Below are 25,804 nucleotides of genomic sequence, written 5' to 3' on the forward strand. Positions count from 1 at the left end.
GAATTGTCCTGGAGTTTTATCCCTTTTTTTAGAAAGAAGACTGGATTTGGGATCAGAATCTTAGTCTGCTGACTAGTAAGGGTGACACTCTGCTACTAATTGGTGGTATGATAGTGGGCAAATTATTATTATTATTATTATTATTATTATTATTTTGAGACAGGATCTCACTCTGTTGCCCAGACTGGAGTGCAGTGGAGAGATCACAGCTCACTGCCACCTCCACCTCTTGGGCTCAAGTGATCGTCCTACATTAGCCTCCCAAGTAGCTGGGACTACAGGTGCATGCCACCACACCCAGCTGATTTTTGTATTTTTTGTTTGGTGGAGACGGTGTTTCACTATGTTGCTCAATTTGGCCTTGACATCCTGGGCTCAAGCAATCTGCCTACCTCATCCGCCCAGAGTGCTGGGATTACAGGCATGAGCCACTGTGCCCAGCTGATAGTGGGCAAATTATTTAACCTCTCTGGGCCTCAAATTTTGAAACTTTGAAATAATAATATTTGAAAACATGATCTATGAAATCATTTGTCGTTGTAAAAAAAATAATTCGATGATTTTTGTATGTTTGAGTAAGAAAATTAGCACATTATATTGGAAGCTTTCAATGTTTATTTCATACTGTAGAGACTTAAATCCCATTCATTTCTCCAAATTTGCTTTTCAATCTTAAGGTCTATACAAATAGTATTTATTTTAACTTTAAATAATTTTTTTTCTTAGTGCAAAAGCAGTTCCTTTGCATTATTTAAAAAATTGGGAAATTGGCTAGGCGTGGTGCCTCATGCCTGTAATCCCAGCACTTTAGGAGGCTGAGGCGGGCAGATCACTTGAGATCAGGAGTGCAAGACCAGCCAGGCCAACACAGTGAAACCCCGTCTCTACCAAAAATACAAAAAATTAGCCTGTAATCTCAGCTACTCAGGAGGCAAAGGCAGGAGAATTGCTTGAACCCAGGAGGCGGAGGTTGCAGTGAGCCGAGATCGTGCCACTGCACTCCAGCCTGGGCGACAGAGCAAGACTCTGTCTCAAAAGGAAAGAAAAAAAGAAAAAATAAAATAAAATTTAAAAATTGGGAAATAAAGATAAGCAAAAGAGAAAATGTAAAACATTATAGTCCTCTTACGTGGGGTTAACTGTTATCTCCTTGATGTGTTATTTTCTAATCTTATAATGTATATATTTCTATATGTTTAAAACCAAGAAAAGAATCATACCATAAGTGCTCTTTTATAACTCACTTGTTAAGAAATCAACTCTATTGAGGTATAATTTACATGTAATTAAAATGCACCCATTTTAACTGTACAGTTTGCGTTTTGTCAAATGTATACATCCATGAAATCACCGCTACAGTCAAGATTTAGAATCTTTTCATCATCCCAAAAAGTTCCCCTGTGCCCTTCCCAGTAAATTCCTCTCTTAACCCAGCCCTAGGCAACCAGTGATCTGCTTTTTTTTCACAGTAGATTAAATTTATATTTTCTGGAGTTTTATATTAATGAAATCACATGGCATGTATTTTTTGGTTTGGCTTCTTTCACTCAGGATATTATATTTGAGATTCGTTTCATGTTGTTGCATGTATCTATAGCCTAACCCACTTTTTGATGTTAATATATTATGAATATTTCCATCTAGATTATTTAATAGGTGGCCTTGTGAAAACAACAAAGTTGTAATCCTATCTCACTCTTAAATAATAGATGGATCAAAGACTTAAAAGTTTTAGAAGAAAACTTGGGAGCATCTTTTTATCTCAGTGTGGGGAAGACCTTTTTAAGTATGGCACAAAACCCAAAGCCATAAAAGAAGAGATTGATAAATTTGATTATATAAAAATAAAGTTCTGCATGGCAAAAAATCCCCAGAAATATACAACATAAACCAACTCAAATAACAACAGGAGACATAGTTACAAATCATACTGTAATGGGGCAATTTCCTTAATATGTGAAGGGTTCTATAGATCAATAAGAAAAGGAGTGATAACACAATTACAAAATGATCAAAGGATATTGTTTAAAAGAAACAGAAATATAAATGACTTTTAATTAAGGGAGTGCAAAGCTCAATGTCACTGATAAGAGAAATGTAAATTAAAATTATTATAAGATAACATCTCTTCAGATTCTTAAATATCAGAAAGTTAGAACTTTCGATACAATATGGTTGGTAAAAGTTTAGGCACTTTCATTTATTGTTGGGACCCTTTATGGCCCCCAACAGTTTGTCAATATGACAGTTTGTTAATATGTATCAAAATTTTAAGTGCATGTACTCCTTGAACCCAGCAACTCCAGTACTAGGAATTTATCCCAGATATATTCACTTGTACAGAAAGCGATAAATGTACAATTAAAACATTGTTTCTAATAGCAAAAGATTGGAAACAATCTATACATTGGTAAGTGACATTAGTATTATTGTATCATCGTATACAAAAGATTGGAAACAATCTATACATTGGTAAGTGGCATTAGTATTATTATAGCATCGTATAGCTGTATCACAAATTTAATTGCTAAATTGTTAAAAAGGAGGAGGAGTTTTAACTGGGCATAGTGGCTCATGCCTGTAATCTGAGCACTTTGGGAAGGGGAGGCAGGTGGATCACTTGAGGTCAGGAGTTCGAGACCAGCCTAGCCAACATGGCGAAACCCTGTCTCTACTAAAAATACAAAAATTAGCCAGGTGTGGTGGCGAGCACCTGTGATCCCAGCTACTCAGGAGGCTGAGGCACGAGAATCACTTGAACCCAGGAGACAGAGGCTGCAGTGAGTGAGATTGCGCCACTGCACTCCAGCCTGGGCAACAGAGCGAGATTAAAAAAAAAAAAAAAACAGAAAGAAGAATTCTTTTTGCACTGGTATAGGATGATTTCCAGGATGTGTACTATTAAGTAAAAAAAAAAAAAAAAAATCGGTGCAAAACTGTGTATATAAAAATCTTCATTTGTGTAAAGTATTGTGTAAAGTATTCATACTCATGTATTAAAGGAATATATATATGGTGATGTGCTTTTGGATTTGCTTCGAATATCTGAAAGGACACATAAAAACTTGATAAATCGGAAGAGACACAGATCAAAGGAAGACTTAGTTTTCATTATATCTTCTGATACTTTTAAAATGTAGTGCTTGTATTACCTATGTGAAAAAGTGGTTCTGTGTGTGTGCATCTCCTTGAGATGTTAAGAACTTGACCTACATGCCATTTTACAAATGAACCATAATTTACTTAACCAGTTCCCTACTTTGGACATTTAGTTTGTTTCTAATTTTGTGATTACAAATAGCATATTTCTATAACTATTAGTGATCCTTCCCTGAATCAGTTATGTCATGTGATTTGCAGAATGGCAGTTTTTAAAATTCTGTTACTGCTTTTACCTTCAATAGCTGGCATTTTTCTAGAAATAAAAGCTTTAACTCATCAACTAGAGATAAACTGTAATTCCTTCCAAAAGGCAAGTTAAAGACTTATTTCTTCCCTTTAATTATCAATATTCAGAGCAAGGAGTTGGTATAATAGTCACTTTTGATGCCAGCAAAATGTTTTACAGACAAACACACATATATAAACACAATAGACTCGTGGATTTTTTATTTGTCCAATATTACATAGTAATAGTTATTATTCTTAATGATGTTCAAATTGTCCTGAATTTGGCCAACAGAAACTCCATTTTGACACACTCCAGTAATCTTAGAGAATTTCCTCGCTTTCTAGAACAATAATGTGTCCCAGGCTTACCTTTAACTTTCCTATTTCTGATAGGGGGCCATTTTAGTAGAGAACGTCATTAGAGACTATCAGTTTCCTAGAGAGTAACACTACAAACTGGGCAGCTTTAAACAATGGAAATTGATTCTCTCACAGTTCTGGAGGCTAGAAATTCAGAATTAAGGTGTTGGCAGAGGTAGCCTCCCTCTGAAGGCTCTAGGGAAGAATCCTTTCTTACCCCTTCTCGCTTCTGGTGGTTGTTCACAATCTTTGGTGTTTCTTGGCTTGTGGCAGCATAACTCCAAATTCTGCCTCTCGCTTTTCCATGGCCTTTCTCCCTCTGTGTCTTCAAATCTCTTTCTCCTTATAAGGACACCAGTCATTGAATTTAGGTCCTATCCTTATCCAGTATGATCTTAACTTGATTATACCTATAAAGATCCTATTTGCAAATAAAGTCACATTTACCAGTACTGGGGGTTAGGACTTTAACATATCTTTTGAGGGAACACAAGTCAACTCACAACAGAGACCCAGATCTAGTTGTGTTCATTGCAGTTGGATATCTTTACTTTTAGGTCCTTTCAATGAACAGAGCTGAGAAATACATTAAAACAAAAATTCATTAGCTCATTTTCATACTTCCAAATTTAGCCGTTCTTTTTTGATTATATTTGTATTTCTCTTAACTCATACTGAGCTTCCTGATTTCTAATAAAACTTTATCCTACTATATATATATGATAGTCTTAAAATTGCAGTACCAGTGTTACTACTAAGAACTAAAGTATGGGCCAGGTGCGGTGGCTCACACCTGTAATCCCAGCACTTTGGGAGGCCAAGGCAGGTGGATCACTTGAGGTCAGGAGTTCAAGACTAGCCTGGCCAACATGGTGAAACCCTGTCTCTACTAAAAATAGAAAAAATTTAGCCAGGCGTGGTGGTGTGCACTTGTAATCCCAGCTACTCGGGAGGCTGAGGCAGGAGAATCACATGAACCCGGGAGGTGGAGGTTGCAGTGAGCCGAGAGCACCACTCACTCCAGAGAGCTGGAGCACTACTGCACTCCAGCCTGGGTAACAGAGCAAGACTCTGTCTCAAAAGAAAAAAAAAAAAAGTATGGAGTGAAGGTTAAGATTTCCCTGCAGTTTCTTTTCTCCTTAATGTACAGCCCAGTAAGTATACACATGGAGTGATGTGTTCAAAGGCAATTTGAAATCATTTTTCTATAGGATTAAGCTACCAGCATGACCTAATTAGATTCATTTGTTTCATTTTGTTTTCGATTTTGGGGTTTGCTGTTTTCCTTTTGAGTTTATTCTTGAAATTGTGAAATGTGTATATAGTTGAAAGGTTGAAACCGAATAAAAAGATACACTCTTGGAAATTTCTTTTCTTTTTGTTTTGAGAGTTTTGCTCTGTCACCCAGGCTGGAGTGCAGTGGCGTGATCTCAGCTGACTGCAACCTCCACTCCTTGGTTCAACCAATTCTGCCTCAGCCTCCTGGGTAGCTGGGACTACAGGCACACACCACCACACCTGGCTAATTGTTTTTTTGTATTCTTAGTAGAGGTGGGGTTTTGCCACCTTGGCCAGGCTGGTCTTGAACACCTGACCTCAGGCAATCTACCTGCTTTGGCCTCCCAAGGTGCTGGGATTACAGACATGGGCCACTGTGCCCAGCCCCATTTTCTATTTCATTGCTTTCTGTTTTTATTTTTTATTATTTCCTTTAATCCTGTTACTCTCATCAGTAACCATTGTTTTTAGATTCTGGTTTATCTTACTATTGTTTCTTTTTGCAAAAATAAGCAAATATATGTTTGCATACTTTAAATATTTAATCTTCTTTCTTACATCAAATGCAGTATATCATATCCTCTGTTCTATACCTTATAATTTTACTTAACATGTATCTAAATTTAAAAAAGATTTTTTTATTTTTAGTGGAGGTGAGGTTTTGCCATGTTGCCCAGGCTGGTCTCGAACTCCTGGGCTCAAGCAATCCACCCACCTTGGCTCCCTGCAGTGTTGGGATTACAGGCGTGAGCCACCACACCTGGGCAAATTTTCTAAGTAAACATTTATTCGGTAGAAGAAATATATCAAGTTAATTATCCCCTACATTTAAAAATTCTAGAAAAAATCATATTGTATTACAGGTGTAGCCCTTCTTCTTTGATTAATAGTAAAGTTATTTTGTATGCTTTATGTTAAAATTGTCTTTTAAAGTATTATTTGACCTTTCACAGATTCAAAGTATTTTAATTAATCATAATATTTGTTTTCTTTTTAAGGCCCCTTTTTTTCACAATGCAGGAAGTGGAAGCCCTTTTGCTGGCTCTCCTACTCTTTTAACACTTCTCTCTGATATCCTTGTGAACATCCTTGCTTTCTCGAAATAACAGATTGTCCACACCCATCATAAAATTTTCTTACCACAAGACATGGAATCAGCTACTCTGAGAATTTTTAGGCCTTTTTCATTGAGAATAATATTAGAGATCAAAATTGGGGCTCTTGGGTTCGCAGGGCACATTAGAGTTGTGGGCAGAGTAATAGTGCTACTTTTGGGTCATTTTTTGCATTTACTGGGAAAGGTATTTCTTTTTAAGTACATCTGTTTGTACTGTTTTTTTTTTCTATTTTGAATTCCTATGTCCTCTATATTGAATTTCATATTCTTTATATATTAAATTTCACATTCTCTATAACATACCTAGTTGATTTCAACCCCAAATTCAAACTCTAATTGTATGTTTTTCTTTTAATAATTTTTCTCTTCTTCGTCCACCATATCATCACATACAATGTGTGTATTTCTCTTATAATTTGCCAACTCATGCCTTTTGTCCCTTTTTCTATTGGGGTGTTTATATTTTTTATTGCTTAAAAGACCTTTATATATTAAAGATACTACCCTTTTCTTAAAAGGTTAAAAAAATAAGCACTTGACATATATTTGATATGTTTATGCCTGTCTCTTCTTTTTCCTCAAGATTTTTTGTGAACCACTTTTTATGAAAGTTGACCCTTTACACAGGTTTGAACTGCACAAGTCCACTTATACACAGATTTTTTTCAATAAATACAGGAAAATTTTTTGGAGATTTGCCACAATTTGAAAAAAAATCACAGATGAACCGCATAGCCTAGAAATATGGAAAAAATTAAGAAAAAGGTACATGATGAGTGCATCAAACATATGTAGATACTAGTTTATGTGTTAATTGATTATTTATGTTATTGGTAAGGCTTCTGGTCAACAGTAGGCTATTAGTAGTTAAGTTTTGGGGAAGTCAAAAGTTTGGCTGGGCACAGTGGCTCACCTGTAATCCAAGCACTTTGGGAGGCCGAGGCAGGCGGATCGCTTGTGGCCAGGAGTTTGAGACCAGCCTGGCCAACGGAGTGAAACCCTGTCTCTACTAAAAAGACAAAAACTAGCTGAGTGTGGTGGCATACACCCGTAATTCCAGGTGTAATACTTAGGAGGTTGTAATACTTAGGAGGCTGTGTAATACTTAGGAGGCTGAGGCATGAGAATTGCTTGAACCCAGGAGGTGAAGGTTGCAGTGAGCCAAGATTGTGCTACTGCACTCCAGCCTAGGTGACAGAGCAAGACTGTCTCAAAAAAAAAAAAAAAAAAACAAAAACAAAAAGTTGTACATGGATTTTTGACTACACAAGGGGATTGGTGCCCCTAACCCTCATGTTGTTTAAGGGTGAACCATTTGTTTTTTTTCCCATGTATAGCTCTAAGTAGTACATTGTTCTTATGAAGATGCTTAATAAAGTATGCACTTCTGTATATAACATGTGACTCTTACACGAATGATCTTCCTAAGACAAGCCCCTTTACTAATAGTAGTGGCCTCATAAACTAAGAATTAAATTCTCAAGTTAGAGGGTAAATGAGGGAGTCATAGGTTAGCCACCTGCCCAAACAGACCATGTGGTGTTTCCTAAAGGCTGCTTGAAATGAATTTAGGTCTTCTAAAATTGCTATACCTCTATTTATGCATCTAAGAATAGATCTATTATGCCCTACTTAAAGTTGTGATAAAAGAAGATGACTAAAAATTTCTCTTGGTGCTTTTTAGCACCAAGAGAAATTTATTTTACAGTGTCAGTCTTCAAAAGAAACTGACTGGATATATCTGAACTACCTTAAAGTTAACTTGTCTGATGATAATAGTGGTAGTAGTGACTATCCTGTAATAAAGCTTTCATTGTGACAGGCCCTTTCCTAAGTGGTTACATTCATTGGGACTAATACTCCTCTGTACTGGAAATCTTAAGCAAGATAGATGTATACCTGAGTATACCTGTTAGTCCAGGATGTGGAAGATCTCTTCCTCACATTTGAAGGCATTATTAGACCTAATTACCTTGTAGGATTATTATGAGAGTTGGAAATAGTATCTAACCCAGAGTCTTTTACATAGTAGATGTTCAATAAATGGCCGCTACTTTTATTAAATGTAGTTTGTCATTTCTTACCATCATAAACACCTTTAGCCCAGTTTTAATCTCTGCTCACCTGCGGGCCACATATACCTCCTGAAAACAGATACCTAGAAAGTTGATTCAGCCTAATTTAGGTTCTGACTGGCTGTTTCTTTTCTTACAATAAACTCCTTACCTGATTGTATTTTATTTCCTTGAACATAGTAATTTCTTATTAATAGAAATTTATAGATGTTGCATGCAAAGAAAGGTTGAATTCAGTTAATGAATAGTCCAGAGCCCCCAGAACAGTGCAGCTAATGAATTCCTTTTCCTGTCTCTACAGACATGCCACCACTGCTCTTTGAGGTGTCATCCCTGGAGAATGCTTTTCAGATTGGAGGCCATCCTTGGCACTACATCATCACACCTAATAAGAAGAAACAGAAAGGAGTTTTCCATATTTGTGCCCTAAAAGACAATTCCCTGGTAAATGAGTGATCAGACTTTTTATTAGCAAATTTGTATCAAGTTCTTTATTTTCTACCTCTCAAATAGGCCCACATTCCTAAGAATTACTTTTTTATGCATTTGTTTTAACAATTTGCAAACAATTTAAAATACAGAAGAATACAGACAATATAGAAAACATTTGTGTGTATCACCCATAATTTTAAAACATTAACATTTGAAAATTCTTATAGCAACAAGAATTTTATAGTTTTTTTAATCTCACCAATCTCCCAGCAAGGAATCTCATGTAAAACCTCTCCACAGTGGGAATCACCAATGGAATGTGTTCACATTGCTTCTGAAATTGCTGGTGGAATGTGTTGTTGGTTCTGCTTCTCCATGGCTTATTGCTCTTTGCCTTCCAGAGCAGAACCAGATGGAACTCTGGTGGTCACAGTGTAGGTAAATTGAAGCACTTTGAATTTTTAAGGATATTCTTAAGTTATTTATGGCAGAGTAGGTAGAAATGGTACATGGTAAAACAATGGAAATTTCAACCCTTCGAATTCATTTTTATTTTCTTTTTTAAAATGGCTTAGGCGTTGATTTGTCATTTAATAAACATTTATTGAGGGCCTACCATGTGTCAGACATGACTAAGGACACAATCTCTTCCCTCAAGTTATACTCTTAAAGGAAACATGTAGAAAAATAAGATGAAATGTATTAAGTACAGTGATTGTGATAAGTGCAAAAAGTGAGTTAAGGGGGGAGTTCCATTTTTATTTTGTATTGCTGATTATGTTTTTTGTTGGTTAGTTTATTTTTCGAGACAGGATCTCACTGTGTCATCCACGCTGGAGTACAGTGACACAATCACAGCTCACTGTAGCCTCAACCTCCTGGGCTCAAGTGATCCTCCTGCCACAACCTCCTGAGTAGCTAGCACTATAGAAAAATCACTCAAGCTTTAATTGTTGATATTTTTTCTCATTTCATGTGGACATGTCAGTGCAACACTACTTTTATTTTATATTTATTTATTTAGAGACAGAGTCTCACTCTGTTGCCCAGCCTGGAGTAGTGGCACAATCAGAGCTCACTGCAGCCTCAACCTCCTGGGCTCAAGTGATCCTCCCACCTCAGCCTCCTGAGCATCTGGGACTATAGGAGCGCACCACTATGCCTGGCTACTTTTTTATTTTTTGTAGAGATGGGGCCTCGCTATGTTTCCCAGGGTAGTCTCAAACTCCTGGCCTCAAGTGATCCTCCCTCTTGATATATCAGAAGAATTTGCTTTTTTTTTTTGAGGCAGGTTCAGCTTATGCTGACCTTGCTCAGTCAGTCACTGTTGGCTCCAGTGGCTTTTAGAGTCACAGATCACCTTTCACCACGCACGTTACAGATCACCTTTTACCATGTTGCAGATCAGCATAGCGTTGGGTCCATTTATCCACTTCCCTTGATGTCATGGCCATCGGGACAATGTGTCTTCTAGTTTTCTTTTGTAGGAGCATTGTTCCCTTCCATTTCCCCAAGTACTTATCACATGGCAGCTCCTATTTGGCCCAGCCCAGTGACATTCTCTTTTATAAAGGACTCTCTAAGGGCTGTTTTCCACTGTGACAAGTCTTGGTTTGACTGGTCACCTCCCAGCGAGTGGACATCATTCAGCCACCAGGACCTGTCACATCCCTTTTTCACTTAACTTTGGATCTAGTGAAATCCTGCACAGTTCACATTCTGGATATTTAACACGTATTCTTTTTTATAAGAATGGATAGTACCTATTATTTCATACACAAACACACGCACACGTACAGATACAGCCGGCCTTCTATATCCGTGGGTTCCACATCTGTGGATTCAACCAACTATGGATTGGAAATATTCAGGAAAAAAAAGGATGGTATAAGGGATGATGTGCATAGATGCATAGATTATATGCAAATACTGCACCATTTTATATAAGGTACTTGAGCATCCGTGGTTTTTGGTATTTGTGAGGGGTCCTGGAAGCAATCCCCTGTGGTTTCCAAGGAATTACTTTAAATCTAAATAATGGCCTTCAACATGTATATCAAGCATGCTTGTCATATACTCTCCTTCTATAATAACTGATTATAACATTTATTCCAATCTATATTTCAGCATACTCTTAAAGAGCTGCCAAATTCAGGGGAAATTTTTAGTCCTTTTATCACAATTTTATCACTGTGACATTGCTTTAATGATTTGTGTGCCTATTAACTCCCCACCTGTTAGTGAGAAGAGTAGATAACTAAAAAAAATGTAAGCAGCCGAACTTAAGATTTCAGAAAATGTTTCATAGCTTTCTCTATTAAACTGAGCTTTAAAATCTAACATTTGAGCAAATAAAAACAATAGAAGCTGATAATAAGCTGCCCAGTATTTCACACAAAAATCTTTTTTTGCATATTTTAATTAGATATTACAGTAAAGAGAACAATCTCCTAAAAAGATATGTATAGTATGTGCATATTTTGTATTAAAGGAGCATCTGGTGCTAATACCATCATGGACACATTAATTTCAGTGGTTACAATCAATCAACATATTTAATTACATTAATTTTCTTTTATGTAAAATGTAATAATATCACTATTTCTATTAGATATAATTAGGATTCTTGTAGAAATTCTTGAAAAATTGAAACTGATTCATTGATTTGATACATAAAATGTATTACATTCCAAAAAATTTAAAAATCATGAGGCCAGGCACGGTGGCTCATGCCTGTAATTCCAGCACTTTGGGAGGCCTAGGCAGGCAGATGGCTTGAGCCCAGGAGTTCAAGATCGGCCTGGGCAACATGGTGAAACCCTGCCTCCATAAAAAATACAAAAATTAGCCAAGTGTGGTGGTGTGCACCTGTGGTCCCAGCTACTTGGGAGGCTGAGGTGAGAGAATTGATTGAGGCCAAGAGGTCAAGGCTCCAGTGAGCCAAGATCACACCACTGCACTCCAGCCTGTGCAACAGAGTGAGACCCTGTCTCAAAAAATAAAAAATAAAAATAAATCATGGCATACAAAGCACTTACAATATAACCCCAGCCTACCTCTCCAGTATCATGGCTGGATACTATACTTTTCAGTTTAATTTTACCTCCTACTCATGTTTATATGCATACTATATGGCTTAACACTTCTATACTTTTGGTTTTTTTGTTTGTTTTGTTTTGAGACAGGGTTTTACTCTGTTGCCCAGGCTGGAGTGCAGTGGCACAATCTCGGCTTACTGCAAGCTCTGCCTCCTGGGTTCAAGCCATTCTTCTGCCTCAGCCTCCTGAGTAGCTGGGATTACAGGCACACACCACCATGCCCACTAATTTTTGTATTTTTAGTAGAGACAGGGTTTCATCTTGTTGGCCAGGCTAGTCTCAAACTCCTGACCTCAAGTGATCCACCTGCCTCGGCCTCCCAAAGTGCTAGGATTACAGGCGTAAGCCACTGCCCCCGGCCGATTAACACTTCTGTACTTTTGATTTTACTGTCTCTTATTTGTAGCTATTTTCTACTTATCCTTTAAGGCTCATTTCAACCTTTTTTTAACTCCCAAAATTCTGTTCACTTGGATATCTGGTGCATGGGTCAATCACTTATTGGAGTACAGTGGCACAATCATAGCTCACAATAACTGCCTTATTATTTTTTGTTTATGTTTCTGCCTCCCCCCAGACTATAAGCTTCTTGATGACAAGGATTATGTTTAATTGATGTGAGGTATGAATGCCTAGTCTGATACCTAGAACATAGTAGCCTATCAATATATGCTAATGGAATTTAAAAGCTTTAGTGTTTCAAAACTCATGAATATCTAGTAGGAAATACGGCATCATCTCATTTTACATTAGAGAAATTAAATTAAATGACTTCTGTAAAGCCAGTGAAGTTAATATATCCAAGTTGGTGTTCGTTCCCAGTGCTTCTGGATATAAGGTAATACATTTGTGTACACATGTGATAACATATCAGATGGTTTTTTTCTTTATTTTCATTTCTAAATATACTACAGTGAAATCTCTTCTTGCCTTAAAAGCTAAGCAGTATTAGATCATTTCCTCAGATATTAGAGTTCAACATTTGACTTATCCAAGATTCTGTGACCCATGTCTGAGGCTTTAGGTTTGTTTACATGTTCATTTTTTGTTATCTGCTCTTCTGATTGAAAGATAGTTGGGGATAGGGAAGAGAGGAAGAAGTTGTGGAGAACTGCATGTGCATGATTATGGCAGAGTTATATAATGGAAAGTCCATGGATTTTGGAGTCAGATCTGCTGTTTAGTAGGTTCAAAATATTGGACAAGGTCAGGTGCAGTGGCTCACGCATGTAGTCCTAGCACTTTAAAAGGCTAAGGTGAGAGGATCACTTGAGGCCAGGAGTTTGATACCAGCCTGGGCAACGTAGCGAGACTCTATCTCTATTTAAAAAAAAACAAACAACGTACACCAAAAAAAACTGGGCAAATGATTTATTCTCTTTGTGTATCAGTTTTCAGTACTTCCTTTGAGTGTTACTAAGATTAAACGAAACAGTGCCTATAAAGCATCAAACGCAGTTCCTGACACAAAGTAGATGCTTGAGATATGGTATCTCTTGTGTTATTACTCCTGTTTGTGAGATATAGGGTATGTTACAGAACAAATCCATGACATTTCTGAATTTAAATGTTCAGAATTTCTCAAATTTGCATGTCCTCATTTGGCCCTCAAATATATTCCACTTTAACTGGTTAATATTTTTTCTTCCATGTACCTTTGACCTACTGATCTGTCACTTGGGTTAGATTTGTAAAACCATTTGATTTTCCTTTAATCTTTGTCTTTAATACTTTTTTCCAACTTCAGGCAAAAAATGGGATCCAAGAAATGGATTGTTGTTCTCTAGAATCTGACTGGATCTATTTCCATCCTGATGCTTCTGGTAGAATAATACATGTTGGTCCAAATCAAGTCAAGTGAGTAATCAATCTCATTAGCACTTGAAAGTTAAGAGCAGCTTTTGGTAGCATTTATTGGCATCTTTATTTTTGCCAGCGAACTAGTGAGCCAATTAATGGCAATAATTAGCTTCCTAATTATTTGTTGGGTGCTTCCTCAGAGACTGGCATATAGAAAACCTGAATTTATTCTTTCAGACTCAACATTACTGTTTGTAAATATTAAATTTGAAAACGTTATTTGATGGATGATATGCAAGTAAAAGGGAATTACAGACTGGCCCTTTCTTATCAGGTCTTAGTTAATTCTGTAGGGTTAACAAGAAAGAAGAGTATTTGTCTTTGTTCTGAAAGGCAGCCTAGACACAGGAAAGGAAGTGGATTGTTTGAAGTAAATCTTGTTTTATTTTGATTGGTTTCAGGGCACACACAGCTCCCACAAACTGACCTCTCCTTCCCTTAAACACTTTTCATTTGGCATCCCTGACACCACAGTTCTGAATATTTTCCTATTTCATCTATCTTTTTTAGTTTGCTTTCATGCTCTTCCTTCTCTACCCAGACTTTAATTGTTGAATGTCCATAGTTGGGTCTTAGGCCCTCTTCTTTTCTCACTATTTCCATTCTGCGTGATTCTATTTATTCCTTTGGCTTCAAGATCATGTATACATGAGAACTCCAAAATGTATATACTAGCCTCAACCTCTCATCTAAACTCATTCCAGAAATCTTGAATCATTCCTGATACCTTCTTACCAATTTGTCTTTCATCAATGTACATACATTTAAACACTTACAGGCATTCTCTTTCTCTCATACATACACACCATATATCCTCTTAATCCAGTTTATTTTGCTACCAAATATTTCTTAAATCTGCCTATTTCTGCCCTTGGCCACTGTCTTCGTCTTGGCCAGGTCACTGTCATCACTAGCCTAGGCTACAGTAATAGCCCACTCCAGGGCTCCAGGATCACTCTTGCGCTGTCTGTTTTCTTCTCAGCAGCTAGCATGATTTTTAAGAACATGAAGAAATATAAAAACCTATGCAAGTGAATTCAAATGCTTTAACCTTTTTATGGCTTTTCATTGCTCTTAGGATAAAAACCAATATAGTTATCATGGTCTGAAAGACCCTCCTTCAACTCAGTTTACTCTAGTCATGCTGTCTTTTCAGAAAACTGAGGGCCTGTTCCCTCTGTTTGGAGTCTGTTTCCCCTACCTGTTCTGCCTAATTTCTATTCATATTTTATGGCCCAGCTTCAATGTCACTTTTCCACAGACCTTCCCTGATGCCCTTGTTAGATTTGCTTGCCCATCATATTTTCATTGCACCCACTGTGTCGTCTTCCTTTGTAGCACTTAGGGCAACTTAAATAAATTATTTTTGTGATCTTCTGCTTAAATACCTTATTTGGTATCATAAACTCTATGATGACAGCGAAAGAGTCTGTTTTGCTGACACCTATAACCCCAGCACTAAGCATAGTCCTTTGCACAGAGTAGATGCTCAGTATTTGTTGAATAAGAAGAGAAGGGGCTGGGCTTGGTGGTTTAGGCCTATAATCCTGCACTTTGGGAGGCCGAAGCAGGAGGATCCCCTGAAACCAGCAGTTTGAGACCAGCCTGGGCAACATAGTGAGACTTCGTCTCTACAAAAAATAAAAATAAAAAATAGCCAGGCATGATGGTGGGCACCTGTGGTCTTAGCTCCTCAGGAGTCTGGGGCAGGAGGATCAGCTGAGCCCAGGAGTTCCAGGCTGCAGTGAGCTATGATTGTAGCGCTGTACTCCAGCCTGGGTAATGGAGTAAGACCCTGTCTCTAAAAAAATAAAAAATAGCAAAGGGAAGTGTCTGCCTTTATTTTTTATGCTTCACGGTAATCAGTCTACCTCTCTGGATCTATTTAATATAAGGAAGATGAAAGGATTTAATGAAATAAGATTATTTTTACACATTTTAAACTGTGGTTCCGCTTCAGTAAGCCTTACTTTTAATGTTTGTTACCACCCATGTTAGTTTGAACTTAAGAAAACAAGGCCCACAAAGAGTGTATGGCCTTTTGCCAGGTTTTACAATATAAGCATTTAAAAATATTGCCACTAAAAAAACTAAGTGAATAATTTAAATTATTATTTGATCTCTTGGTCTTTGGGAACTCTGAGGTCTCCAGCACTCTCTGGACACATAGCTGCTTCTCTCTGCTGTTCTTTTTTTTTTGCATTTGAGACTTTGAGCTTGTAAAACATTGTGCTTTTGAAGCTTGTTAACAATGTAAACAGATTTCTGTGGGTGGTGAGCAAATTATTTTATTTTCTTTTAATAGGCTTGATCCATGAGGCCATTTGCACTCCAAACCCCCAAATCTTTAAATATAACCAATCCTAAGAAAAAAGAATAGTATTTTCAGTTGTAGTTTTTAAATATTAATCTATCATGAAAACTCTTAGTTTCTATTTAGGTATAGATTTCATTGCTGATTGAATTTCTTTTTAGTTAACCCTAAGTGTTGCTCATAGATATCTCACCCTACTTCAGAAATAAAAATGCAAATATCTGCTTTAATTGTTAGAGCTGAAATGTTAGAGACCTGTTACAGCATAGCAGAGATAAGGTTCTTCAGAGTAACTTTCATTAAGCCAGTTTGGAAAATAGCTTAGGCCTGACCAAGCTGATCATTACCTACTTCAGTGGCACCTGTTGTCACAGTTCCCACGTTTTTCTGTTTAACAGAATCTCCGAATTTGAAGGAGTTCATGGACATTTAGTGATCACTTATTAGTATTGCAGACTAATCAAGAGAACTACCTCAGTGTTGTTACTATAATTTTTATTTGTTGAGTTTTATTTCAGTACTTAAACTTTGGCACTTTGATGGTGTTTTGAAGTCTTAGGTTCTCAGAATCCTTTTTCCCTTCTCAGAGTTTTGAAGCTAACTGAAATAGAAAATAATAGTTCTCAGCATCAGATCTCTGAAGATTTTGTCATTTTGGCCAACAGGGAGAACAATAAAGTAAGTCAAGAGTACTTTAAAATCCTTTATATATCATTGTCTTTCTATATAAGACTATAATATGCTAATATATTTGCCTTTGAGTGTAGCAGAAAACAACAGCACAGCCCTATAAAAGTCTGTACATTTTGTCTACATGGGTAGCCAGTTTTAACCCCATGTACATTTGAGATTTAAAGAAAGTTGACTATATTGAGTTTGTCTTTTGCTGATTTCCACTTTTTTTCTGAGTTTCCTTTTAAGTTTTTATTGATGAATTATCAACCTTTGGGTCTAATTAATTGTGCAAACTTAAATTTAATTGGGGTAATATATAAGTCTTTAAAAATCACATACCATACTTTAACTCCCGATGGTACTTTTCTTTTAGTGTATAAATTAAGACCACAAAGAAAATTATGGGGAGAGCAATTTCTAAAACAGATCCACTTTTTATTTGCTGTGCTATATACTAAGGCAAAAGTCAGGTGAATGAGGCAGCTAATCTATAATCTTTTAAATAATTTTTTTTTTGCCCATTCTGGCATTTTAGCCATTAAAAACTTTAATAAAGTATTTTTGAGCCGGGCATGGTGGCTCACACCTGTAATCTCAGCACTTTGGAAGGCCAAGGCAGACAGATTGCTTGAGTTCAGGAGTTCGAGATCACCCTGGGTGACATGGTAAACCCTGTCTCTACAAAAAGTAGAAAATTAGCCAGGCATGGTGGTGTATGCCTGTAGCCCCAGCTACTGGGGAGGCTGAGCTGGGAGGATCACTTGAGCCTGGGAGGCAGAGGATGCAGTGAGCCAAGATTGTGCCACTACAGTGAGGCAAGATCGCACCACGGCACTCCAGCCTAGGCGACAGAATGAGACCCTGTCTCAAAATATGAAATGGAGGATCAGAAATCTGATTCAGAATTTTCTCAGTTGAGGAAAGAATTGTGGATGTGGGAGAAGGGTTGGTAAGTTTTACCAAATTTGTTAATACAGTTTTACCTTTGACTGCATGTAATAGAACTTGTCATATCTTTTTATTTCTTTCCATATGATAGAATGAAAATGTACTCACTGTTACAGCTTCTGGACGGGTGGTAAAAAAAAGTTTTAACCTTCTGGATGATGACCCAGAACAAGAGGTATTGCTTTGGCCAGAGATGACAAACCAAACCAGTGTGTCCTTGCATTGTGAATTTCATATTAATACTTCCCCATATCCTGGGGTAGAGGTTGGGATTGAGGGGTTGCAGGCAGGCCAGTTGGGTGGGGTTGTGCATGCTATTTCAACCAGTGCAAACCCATCATCCTCTCTTTTCATATTGTAATTATTCTTAAAGTTTTATTTGCAGAAAAGTTGATAGGACCAAAATAATTTGAAAACACGATTAGCTTATTGTTTTGTTTTATTTTGTATTGTTTTGTTTTGTTGATGTGTATATTTTCTAGGGAAATCTCTTAAGGGAAAATTCTTGAGTTATAGCCTGAGGACTTTATGGTTTTTGCCTCATTTTTTACTTGCTAGACTTGAATATGTTTGTTAATGTCCATAGTCTAGAGGAAGAGGATGTGAAGGCATGATAAATCAGTTCAGCTCTTTTCTTCAAGTTGGTTTTATGAGTCACTGAACTAATACATTTTTATCCCCTTCCTTTAAAAAGGCATTGGTAGTATTTATGAAATCAACTGATAGTGATCATGCTTTAAACATATAAACCATTGTGTAAATTCTAAATCCATTTAGACTATCTAACTATATTATTTGTAGGACCATTTTTAGGTAGAAACATTAGAGTGGCCTTCTAAGGACAGTTTTTGAACTTCTTTTAAAATAGGTTAGAGGTGCCCAGTATGTAGCTGTTCTCAAAAAAACACACAAAAAAGTATTATTTTGGACCATACAAACCTATTGAGAACAAAGAAGAAAGCAACATACTGTGCATATAAAACTGTATTCCAGAAAGATGTACTAAAATTTCCAAAAGGTAGCATAATTCATTAAGGGGGGAGAGGTGGTAGCAAAACAGGAGATGCTCTGTATCATGAGATTAAAAAACAAAATCTTTTAGCCTGTAAAGGAAAAGTTTGAAGAAATAGTGACTAAAATCTATAAAATCACGGACGCCAAGGCAAGAAGTCACCCTTTGAAGTTTGACCATGGTAAGGTGAAGGCAAAAAGGAAATAACGTAAAAGTACATTTTAATAATCAAACATAATAAATCCATATAAATTTTTATGTCTTAAGGTGGTAAAGGCAGAAAATGTCAGTGGATTAGAGAGCAGTTTGACCAAACATAGGTGAAGAATTAGTGCATAGTGATTGAGGGAAACATGCTATGCCTGTCTTTAAAGTTGATGCCAGGCATTCAGCCAAGATGTACCTTCCTGTGGTCCATTCCTGGATGCTTGGGCACTGATCTGCTTTCCGTGCAAGGTTTCTGGAGTCTTGGGTTTTCTTCCTTGAGACACAGTTCTGGGATTTTTCTCTCTTTACCATAGCTAACCCTCTTGTCCCAGTCCTGTTCTGTGGGTTGGATTTCATTTCCTAATATTCTCCCTCAAGTATAAGCAGCCATTTTTGCTTTATTTAAAAAACCAAAAGGATTTTTTTAAAAAGGTGGTAAAAAGTCATAAATAGTGTATGATGGGTTATCCGTCCTTCTAGAAATGACTATGTTTTTCTGGTGTGAGAAATTTCAGAGCTCAGTGAGCAGTCTTTAGGTTTCAGAACCGAGCTTCATGTGTTTAGTCCTGTCCAGGAATCAGCAAACACACTTGTGAGAGGCAGCAGTTGAATACTCTTTAAAATTTAGAGAATCTCTGATTTGCTGTCACTGTAGAGAATTTCAGTTATACTTTGAGATCTAGACTTGGTTTTGTTTATCAAATCTGTAGGATACTGCTTAACTCTTGAAAATCTTGGAGCTGATGTTTTACTAGGCATATAAACAGATACATTTCTACCTATTATTCTTCCCATTCATTCATTCTTCTCCCATATTTTTGTAAGTAATAGAATACTTAAACTATAAATGCAGAAATAAGCCTACCTGAATAACTGGATTTTGCCCCTTTCCCTCTATTTTATCTATCTATCCCAAAGACTTTCAAAATTGTGGACTATGAAGATGAGTTAGATTTACTTTCTGTGGTAGCTGTTACTCAAATAGATGCTGAAGGAAAAGCTCACCTGGATTTCCACTGTAATGAATATGGAACTTTACTTAAAAGCATTCCACTAGTGGAGTCATGGGATGTGGTAAGTAGAGTCCGTGGGATACAAAGTTGTAAACCTTTTCTTTATAGGTGCCATTTATTAGAACAGATGTTATTGTGTTCATGTCAGTCCAGACTCACCTATGCCAATGACCACGTGAAAGAGGTTATTGTCCTATATACAGGACAAAAGAGTACTTCTTAAGCCTTCCTCCCCTGGGCACTAGGGGATCCTTACCAGTGGCCGTAAAGATAAAACTTCATGTGTTTTCCTGAGACATGTTGTCTCTTTCCTTACCCTAGTCTTTGATTTTCTTTCAATTATAAATTTGGAAAAATTTTTTAAAATAAGAGAATACGGTAATCCCCACAATTATTTAATAGAGACCATATCTAAGCATGCAGGATTCCCAGGTACTCTTGTATACATTTGTCTGATATTTCAACTATTATAGAATGTCAAAGTTGTAAGGAACAATAGACATCATTTTATCCAGGTCTTGTTTTATCAGTGGAGAACCTGGGAAGTTTGGCAACTTGTACATGATCACACAATGAGATAGATAATAGCAGCGTTGGCAATAGAATCTGGGTATTTAGACTCCTGGGTCCAGAGTTCTTTTTATTCTCTATATTTTGTAGAATGCCTTTTATGTTAATAATCTGCATATCCACAAATAATGAAAAATAAACCTCTTTCTAGCAACTATTTTCTTCTAAGTGTATGTTTGAAGATCCCTAGCATAGGTACTGTGACATTTTAGTAACACAGTAGTGAATATGGCTGTGTGAAAAGGACTCCATATGATTGTGTTTTGTTACAGACATATAGCCATGAAGTCTACTTTGACAGAGACTTGGTGCTACACATAGAGCAGAAACCCAACAGAGTCTTCAGCTGCTATGTTTACCAGATGATATGTGACACTGGGGAAGAAGAAGAAACCATAAACAGAAGCTGTTAAAAAGAGTGAGTAATTGTAACCTAAGAGACTTTTAGCCAAACACCCCAGCAGCTGTGTCCAATCCATTTTATTATCTGCATGGCACATTCTCCAGTATTTTCCAAAAAAGTCTTGTGTTGACTTCAGATGACTATGACTTCTTTTTTAAACTCTTGCTGTAAAAGATGGTGAGGACTTCATTTTTTTTAAAGGTTTTTTAGAATACTGTTCCAAGAAGTTTAGTGTTTTGCAGCTTTGAGCTAGGTGGTAATGCAAATATAAAATGCTGGGAACAGAAAAGGACAGGTTAATTCCAATTGTTGAGGAGTAAGTCATTGATGGGGTGGGTCATTGATGGGTTCTTAAAGGATGGTATGGAATTTTGTTTGTTAAGGCTAGGAAAGACAGGGAGAGACAAAAGTAAACATGCAGAAAGAAATCTTATATCCTCTATACCAAACTTTGCTTAAGGATGAGAAATGAGATGTGTTATGTGAGAACATTATTTTGAGCCCAAAATGTGTCATCACAGTTTTTAAAAATCTTATATATGTATTTATATGTGTTTTGTATTTGTATATAGTGTCAGGAATTGGTTCTAGTTCCCAAATTATCTTTTCTTCCTTGGTTTTGTTCTCCTGGCTTGATGTTCACATTGAATATTTGTGTTTCTATATAGACTAATGTAAAAGATTCCAAGCAAACCTTAAGTGAAATTGTTTTCTGATTTGCATCCTGTTTAGCTCTTAATGTATCTAAGGATGTTCTCATCTCACCATTCTACTCATTTAGTGAGTTTTCTGATCTTGTTTAGGCAATATTTGCATACTTATGCAATAAGATAAAGGTACCCTTGCCTGCACTAGTTCTGTTTCCTGTAGAAGAGTAGATAAAGAGTCCCAGAAGAAGTTCTTACTAGCTTGGGAGTTGCCTGATTAACCAGAGAAAATTTTTGGCTTACTTATGGAACAAGCATTATTTCTTCTTTGTTAGGAAAGATCTAAATATGATCCTTGACTTTTAATAATCATTCTTTAGAATGTTAAATAAAGGCAACCCAAGTAAAGGGAGAAAATGTTTCTTTGTGCTTCCTGTTTGAGAAATTCAGTTGCTTCCATTTCGCATGTTCTGCACATTTATCCGATGTAACCTCAAAAGAATAACTGGTAATAAGGGAAGGAAACAGCAGCAACAATCATTGCTGATTCAAGTTTAAGGTTAAAATATGGAATTTTTAGCTTGGATGATTTATATTAAAATCTTTCCATTTTTTTTTCAGTTTTGGCTTGATGCCATGTTAAGAATGATGTGAATTCCTCCCAGTTCTGCCCTGGTGCTAGACATTGCCCCATACTTTCAATTAGACACTAGCTGTATCTAAATAGTCCCACTCAGTAAACTTACATCTTGAAAAACAAGACCAGTAAGAGGACAGTGAAAGTACTGAAGAAAGAAACCAATGTTGTGTGAGTTTCAAAGCAGCTGCAATGCTGTGTAAAAGTAGAATGTTCATTCTCCATTTCCAAGAGTGTTTCAGAATAGGATGTCTTAAGACTTTCAGTCATGTCAGAGATTTTTTTTTTTTTTGGGTGATTATTGAGTTTCTCCTTCTCCTTTAAGTCATCACCTTCCTTTAATGAAATGATAGTAAGGAACTCGTCTATTCTGAAAGGCATTTGAGAAATAGCTGAATTCCTGGCTGCTTTTTTTGCTGGGGGTAGAGGGTGGAATACTTCTGGTCTAGATATAACTTACCACTAAGAAACCCCCAGTATGTCACCACTGCCTAAATCTAACTAGACCAGGGTCCAAATGCCATCGAGGCCAGGCAGGAAATATACCTCATGTGAAAGACAGTAAGGAGTTGTGGGCAGTGTAACAAACAGGAGAGCTATGCCCCAACTAAAAGGAGCAGCTGCTACTGCTTAGTTTCAGCCAGTTGCAACAGTATGTGGGAATGTAGGCTGCATGGTTGTTAACAAGATAGGTGGTAAAAAGATGCCAGAAGATACAGAAGATAGCAAAGAATGTGGGGAATTTGGATACCACACATAGCGAGAGACAATGAAGCATGCTTCCCAGCTCGCCAGAGTGTCACACAGCTGCTCATTCTGCCACCTGCCAGACATTAATGTCTTCCTGCCCTACCTAAACCCCCTCTTTACTTGATATTTTAATTCGAGACTCTAGCTACATGCCTACCTACTTAACAGGTACTAGTGACAGGTACAAAACATTATGGGTAACAATTCTGAGTGTTTAATGCAAGCCCAGGTGAAGCAGGGTAGCTTCCATCAGCAGGTACAGACGTTACGCTGAAAAGAGGTGCATTCTGCATTGCACTCCTGGATCTAAGTTTCTGTATTCTCAGAGCATCAATGCAGCAAGCTTATTGTTCCTCAATTTTTTACAATATTTATCACAACTCCGGGAGAAAACAAAACAAATCCTATCCTATTTACTATTTGTGCTACCTAATGAGGAGATACCGCTCTGTTTAGACAAATTAAGGCACTTCACATTCTTCTACCAATTGAAAGTTTTGTGTCTTACAGTTCTTTTTTTAAATAATACATTTATTGAGCACTTTCTATCTACTAGTCACTGTGATACAGTATAAGTAAAATGGGTTGTCTCATTTAATATTCAGAATAACCACATGAAGTATGAACTGCCATTATCTTTCCCCTTTGTACAAATGAGGAAAGTGAGGCTTACAGAAGTTAATTGGCCCAGGGTCCCACAACTAGTCAGTGCAGAGGTGGGAAACATAACCAGATTTGTTCGGCATAAACTTGTGCCAAATTTCCTCCAAAGCTCTCAAAAGGCAAGGCGTGTTATTTTATCCCAATTTAGCATACCAACAACTATAATACTAGATATGTAGGAAAGTGCTTAATAATCGTTTTTTACTGATGATTAAGTGTCTAAATTTTGAACAAATTTGGGTAAGATACAAGTCACACATAAATTGACAGAAAATGTAGTTCTTCATTCAATGGTTAGCAGTCATTAAAAGGTACTTTCCCTTTGTGGTGATAATCAGTATTAGTAGTTTTCATATTTGGCTTCCATATTAATAATTTTTATATTTTCTTCTCCTTCTTACCATGTTTACTTATATCATCCATCTTTTAGAATCCCAGGGAGCTAATTTCTGGTCCCTGTGTTGCTATCAAATCTGTATCTTGCAGAAAGAATAATTTATTTCAAACAAGGGACATACAATAGAAAGATAAGACCTACTGAGGTCTTTTTCCCATCATTTTATTATGAAAAATGTTCAAACATACAGTAAAGTTAAAAGAATTTTATAGTAAATACTGACCACAGGGATTCTACATCTTACTCTACTTATTATTTTCCTATCCAGTGTACTTTTTGATGGATTTCAAAATAAATTGCAGTTGCTGATATACTTCCCCCTAGTACTTCAACTGCAGATTATTAACTAGAGTTTAGTATTTATTTAGTTTTTAAATTTTTTTGATTTAAGATTTACCTGCAATAAAATGCACAAATCTTAAGTATAAATTTACTGAGTTCCTGCAGACATATACACCTGTGTAACCCAAACCCTTTCCAAAATTTAGAACATTGCAATCATCTTCAGAAAGTTTCCTAAATCCCTCTCCCAGTCTATCCCCTCCCCACCCCTCAGGTATAACTACTGTTCTCATTCTTTTATATCAAAGGTTAAATTTACCTGTTCTAAACTTCATATAAGTGAAATTATACAGAATGTAATGCTTCTTTCACTTAGCATGTTTTTGAGATTTATTCATGTTGTTGCATGTGTCAGTGATTCATTTCTTTTTATTGCTGAGTATTCTTTTGTATGAATATATCACAGTTTGTTTTTTATCTTTCTGTTGATGGACACTGGGCTCTTTCTGCTTGTTTTTTTTACTGTTATGAATAAAGCTGCTATGAACATTCTTAGACAATTCTTTTGTGAACATGTGTCTTTATTTCTCTTGGGTAAATATCTGGGGATGGAATTTTCGGGTCCTTGGGTAGGTGTATATTTAGTTTAATAAGAAACTGCCAGACCTTTTCCCCAAAGGATTGTACGATTTTACATGCTTGCAGCAATGTAGGAGACTTCCACTTGCTCCACACATTCTCCAACATTTGTGGTTGTCAGTCTTCTTTATCTTAGTATTTATGCTGGGTGTGTAATCATTTCTAGTTGATACTCGGATTGTTTCTACTTGTGGTTAGCAACCCTCTTGTCAACTTGACCTCCTTCCTTCCCCAGGAACTGCTGAAAACATTCTTTGTGATAATAGTTAAGATACCCCAAAACTCAGCTTGAATTATTCTTTCTCAAACATGGAATACATTGCTCATCAAAGAACCCTGATTCCTTTAATGGAGATTATAGTTGGGAACAACCTGGGTTCTAAGGGCACGTGTTCCACCGTTTCACATGACTACTGGAGCTGGACAAAATGGCACTGGAGAAGAGGTCACAACAATCATTATAATAAAAGCAGAAAGGTGACTTTTTTCTTCAAAAGTTATGAGTTCGTGTTATCATGTACATGATAACAGGTGAAATCAGGTAAATTTTTTTTCTCTAATATGAGAGCATATTAAACAAGCTGTATCCTTTTCTCACTAACTGTAGTATTCTAGGCCGGATATGTTGTGATAGCAAATTAGTATATTCAAATTTTAGAGGTGCACAAAATTTCAGAAGTATTTATTTATTTATACTCTTTTTGACTCTCAATTCAAGTGTCTTAGAATTTGTGCCAAAGTTTGCAGGTTCAGTTCCTTTCCTCATTATAACCTGAGTCCTATAGAAGGGTGAAGGTGGAAAGGAGGGGGACTCTCAGCCTCCTATATAGGCACATTAAAAAACACCATGCTGTGAACACTAAGCTCTCAGATAGAACCCACTGAGATTAACAGACAATAGCAAGGAAAGGGAGGATTGAGATCAGCAATAGCCTGTAATATTTGTCTGATACTCTCCTTTAATTCTTTGTTTTCATGAATACAAGTGTTATTCCTGATTAGAGGCAACATTGAATTTTAGTTTCATAAAGAATTTT

General features: G+C 36.7%; 1 protein-coding gene across 7 annotated transcripts in view; it reads left to right on the forward strand.

The window, feature by feature from the left end:
- Window positions 1-25,804, forward strand: part of DCAF17 (DDB1 and CUL4 associated factor 17) — a 63,171-nt gene that overhangs the window by 26,460 nt on the left and 10,907 nt on the right. For 4 of the 7 annotated variants that reach the window (XM_055379161.2, XM_055379162.2, XM_004032775.4 and 1 more), the window contains exons 9-14: window positions 8,522-8,664; window positions 13,498-13,607; window positions 16,512-16,602; window positions 17,639-17,722; window positions 19,685-19,840; window positions 20,622-24,688. In XM_055379161.2, coding sequence (XP_055235136.1) covers window positions 8,522-8,664; window positions 13,498-13,607; window positions 16,512-16,602; window positions 17,639-17,722; window positions 19,685-19,840; window positions 20,622-20,762 — 725 coding nt within the window. In that variant the 3' untranslated portion in view covers window positions 20,763-24,688. Of the gene's footprint in view, window positions 1-8,521; window positions 8,665-13,497; window positions 13,608-16,511; window positions 16,603-17,638; window positions 17,723-19,684; window positions 19,841-20,621; window positions 24,689-25,804 lie in introns of those variants that run through there. The other 3 variants (XR_008677351.2, XM_063694985.1, XM_063694986.1) reach the window with 1 other exon arrangement.

Source organism: Gorilla gorilla, chromosome 11 (assembly GCF_029281585.2).
Source record: "Gorilla gorilla gorilla isolate KB3781 chromosome 11, NHGRI_mGorGor1-v2.1_pri, whole genome shotgun sequence".
NCBI lineage: Eukaryota > Metazoa > Chordata > Mammalia > Primates > Hominidae > Gorilla > Gorilla gorilla.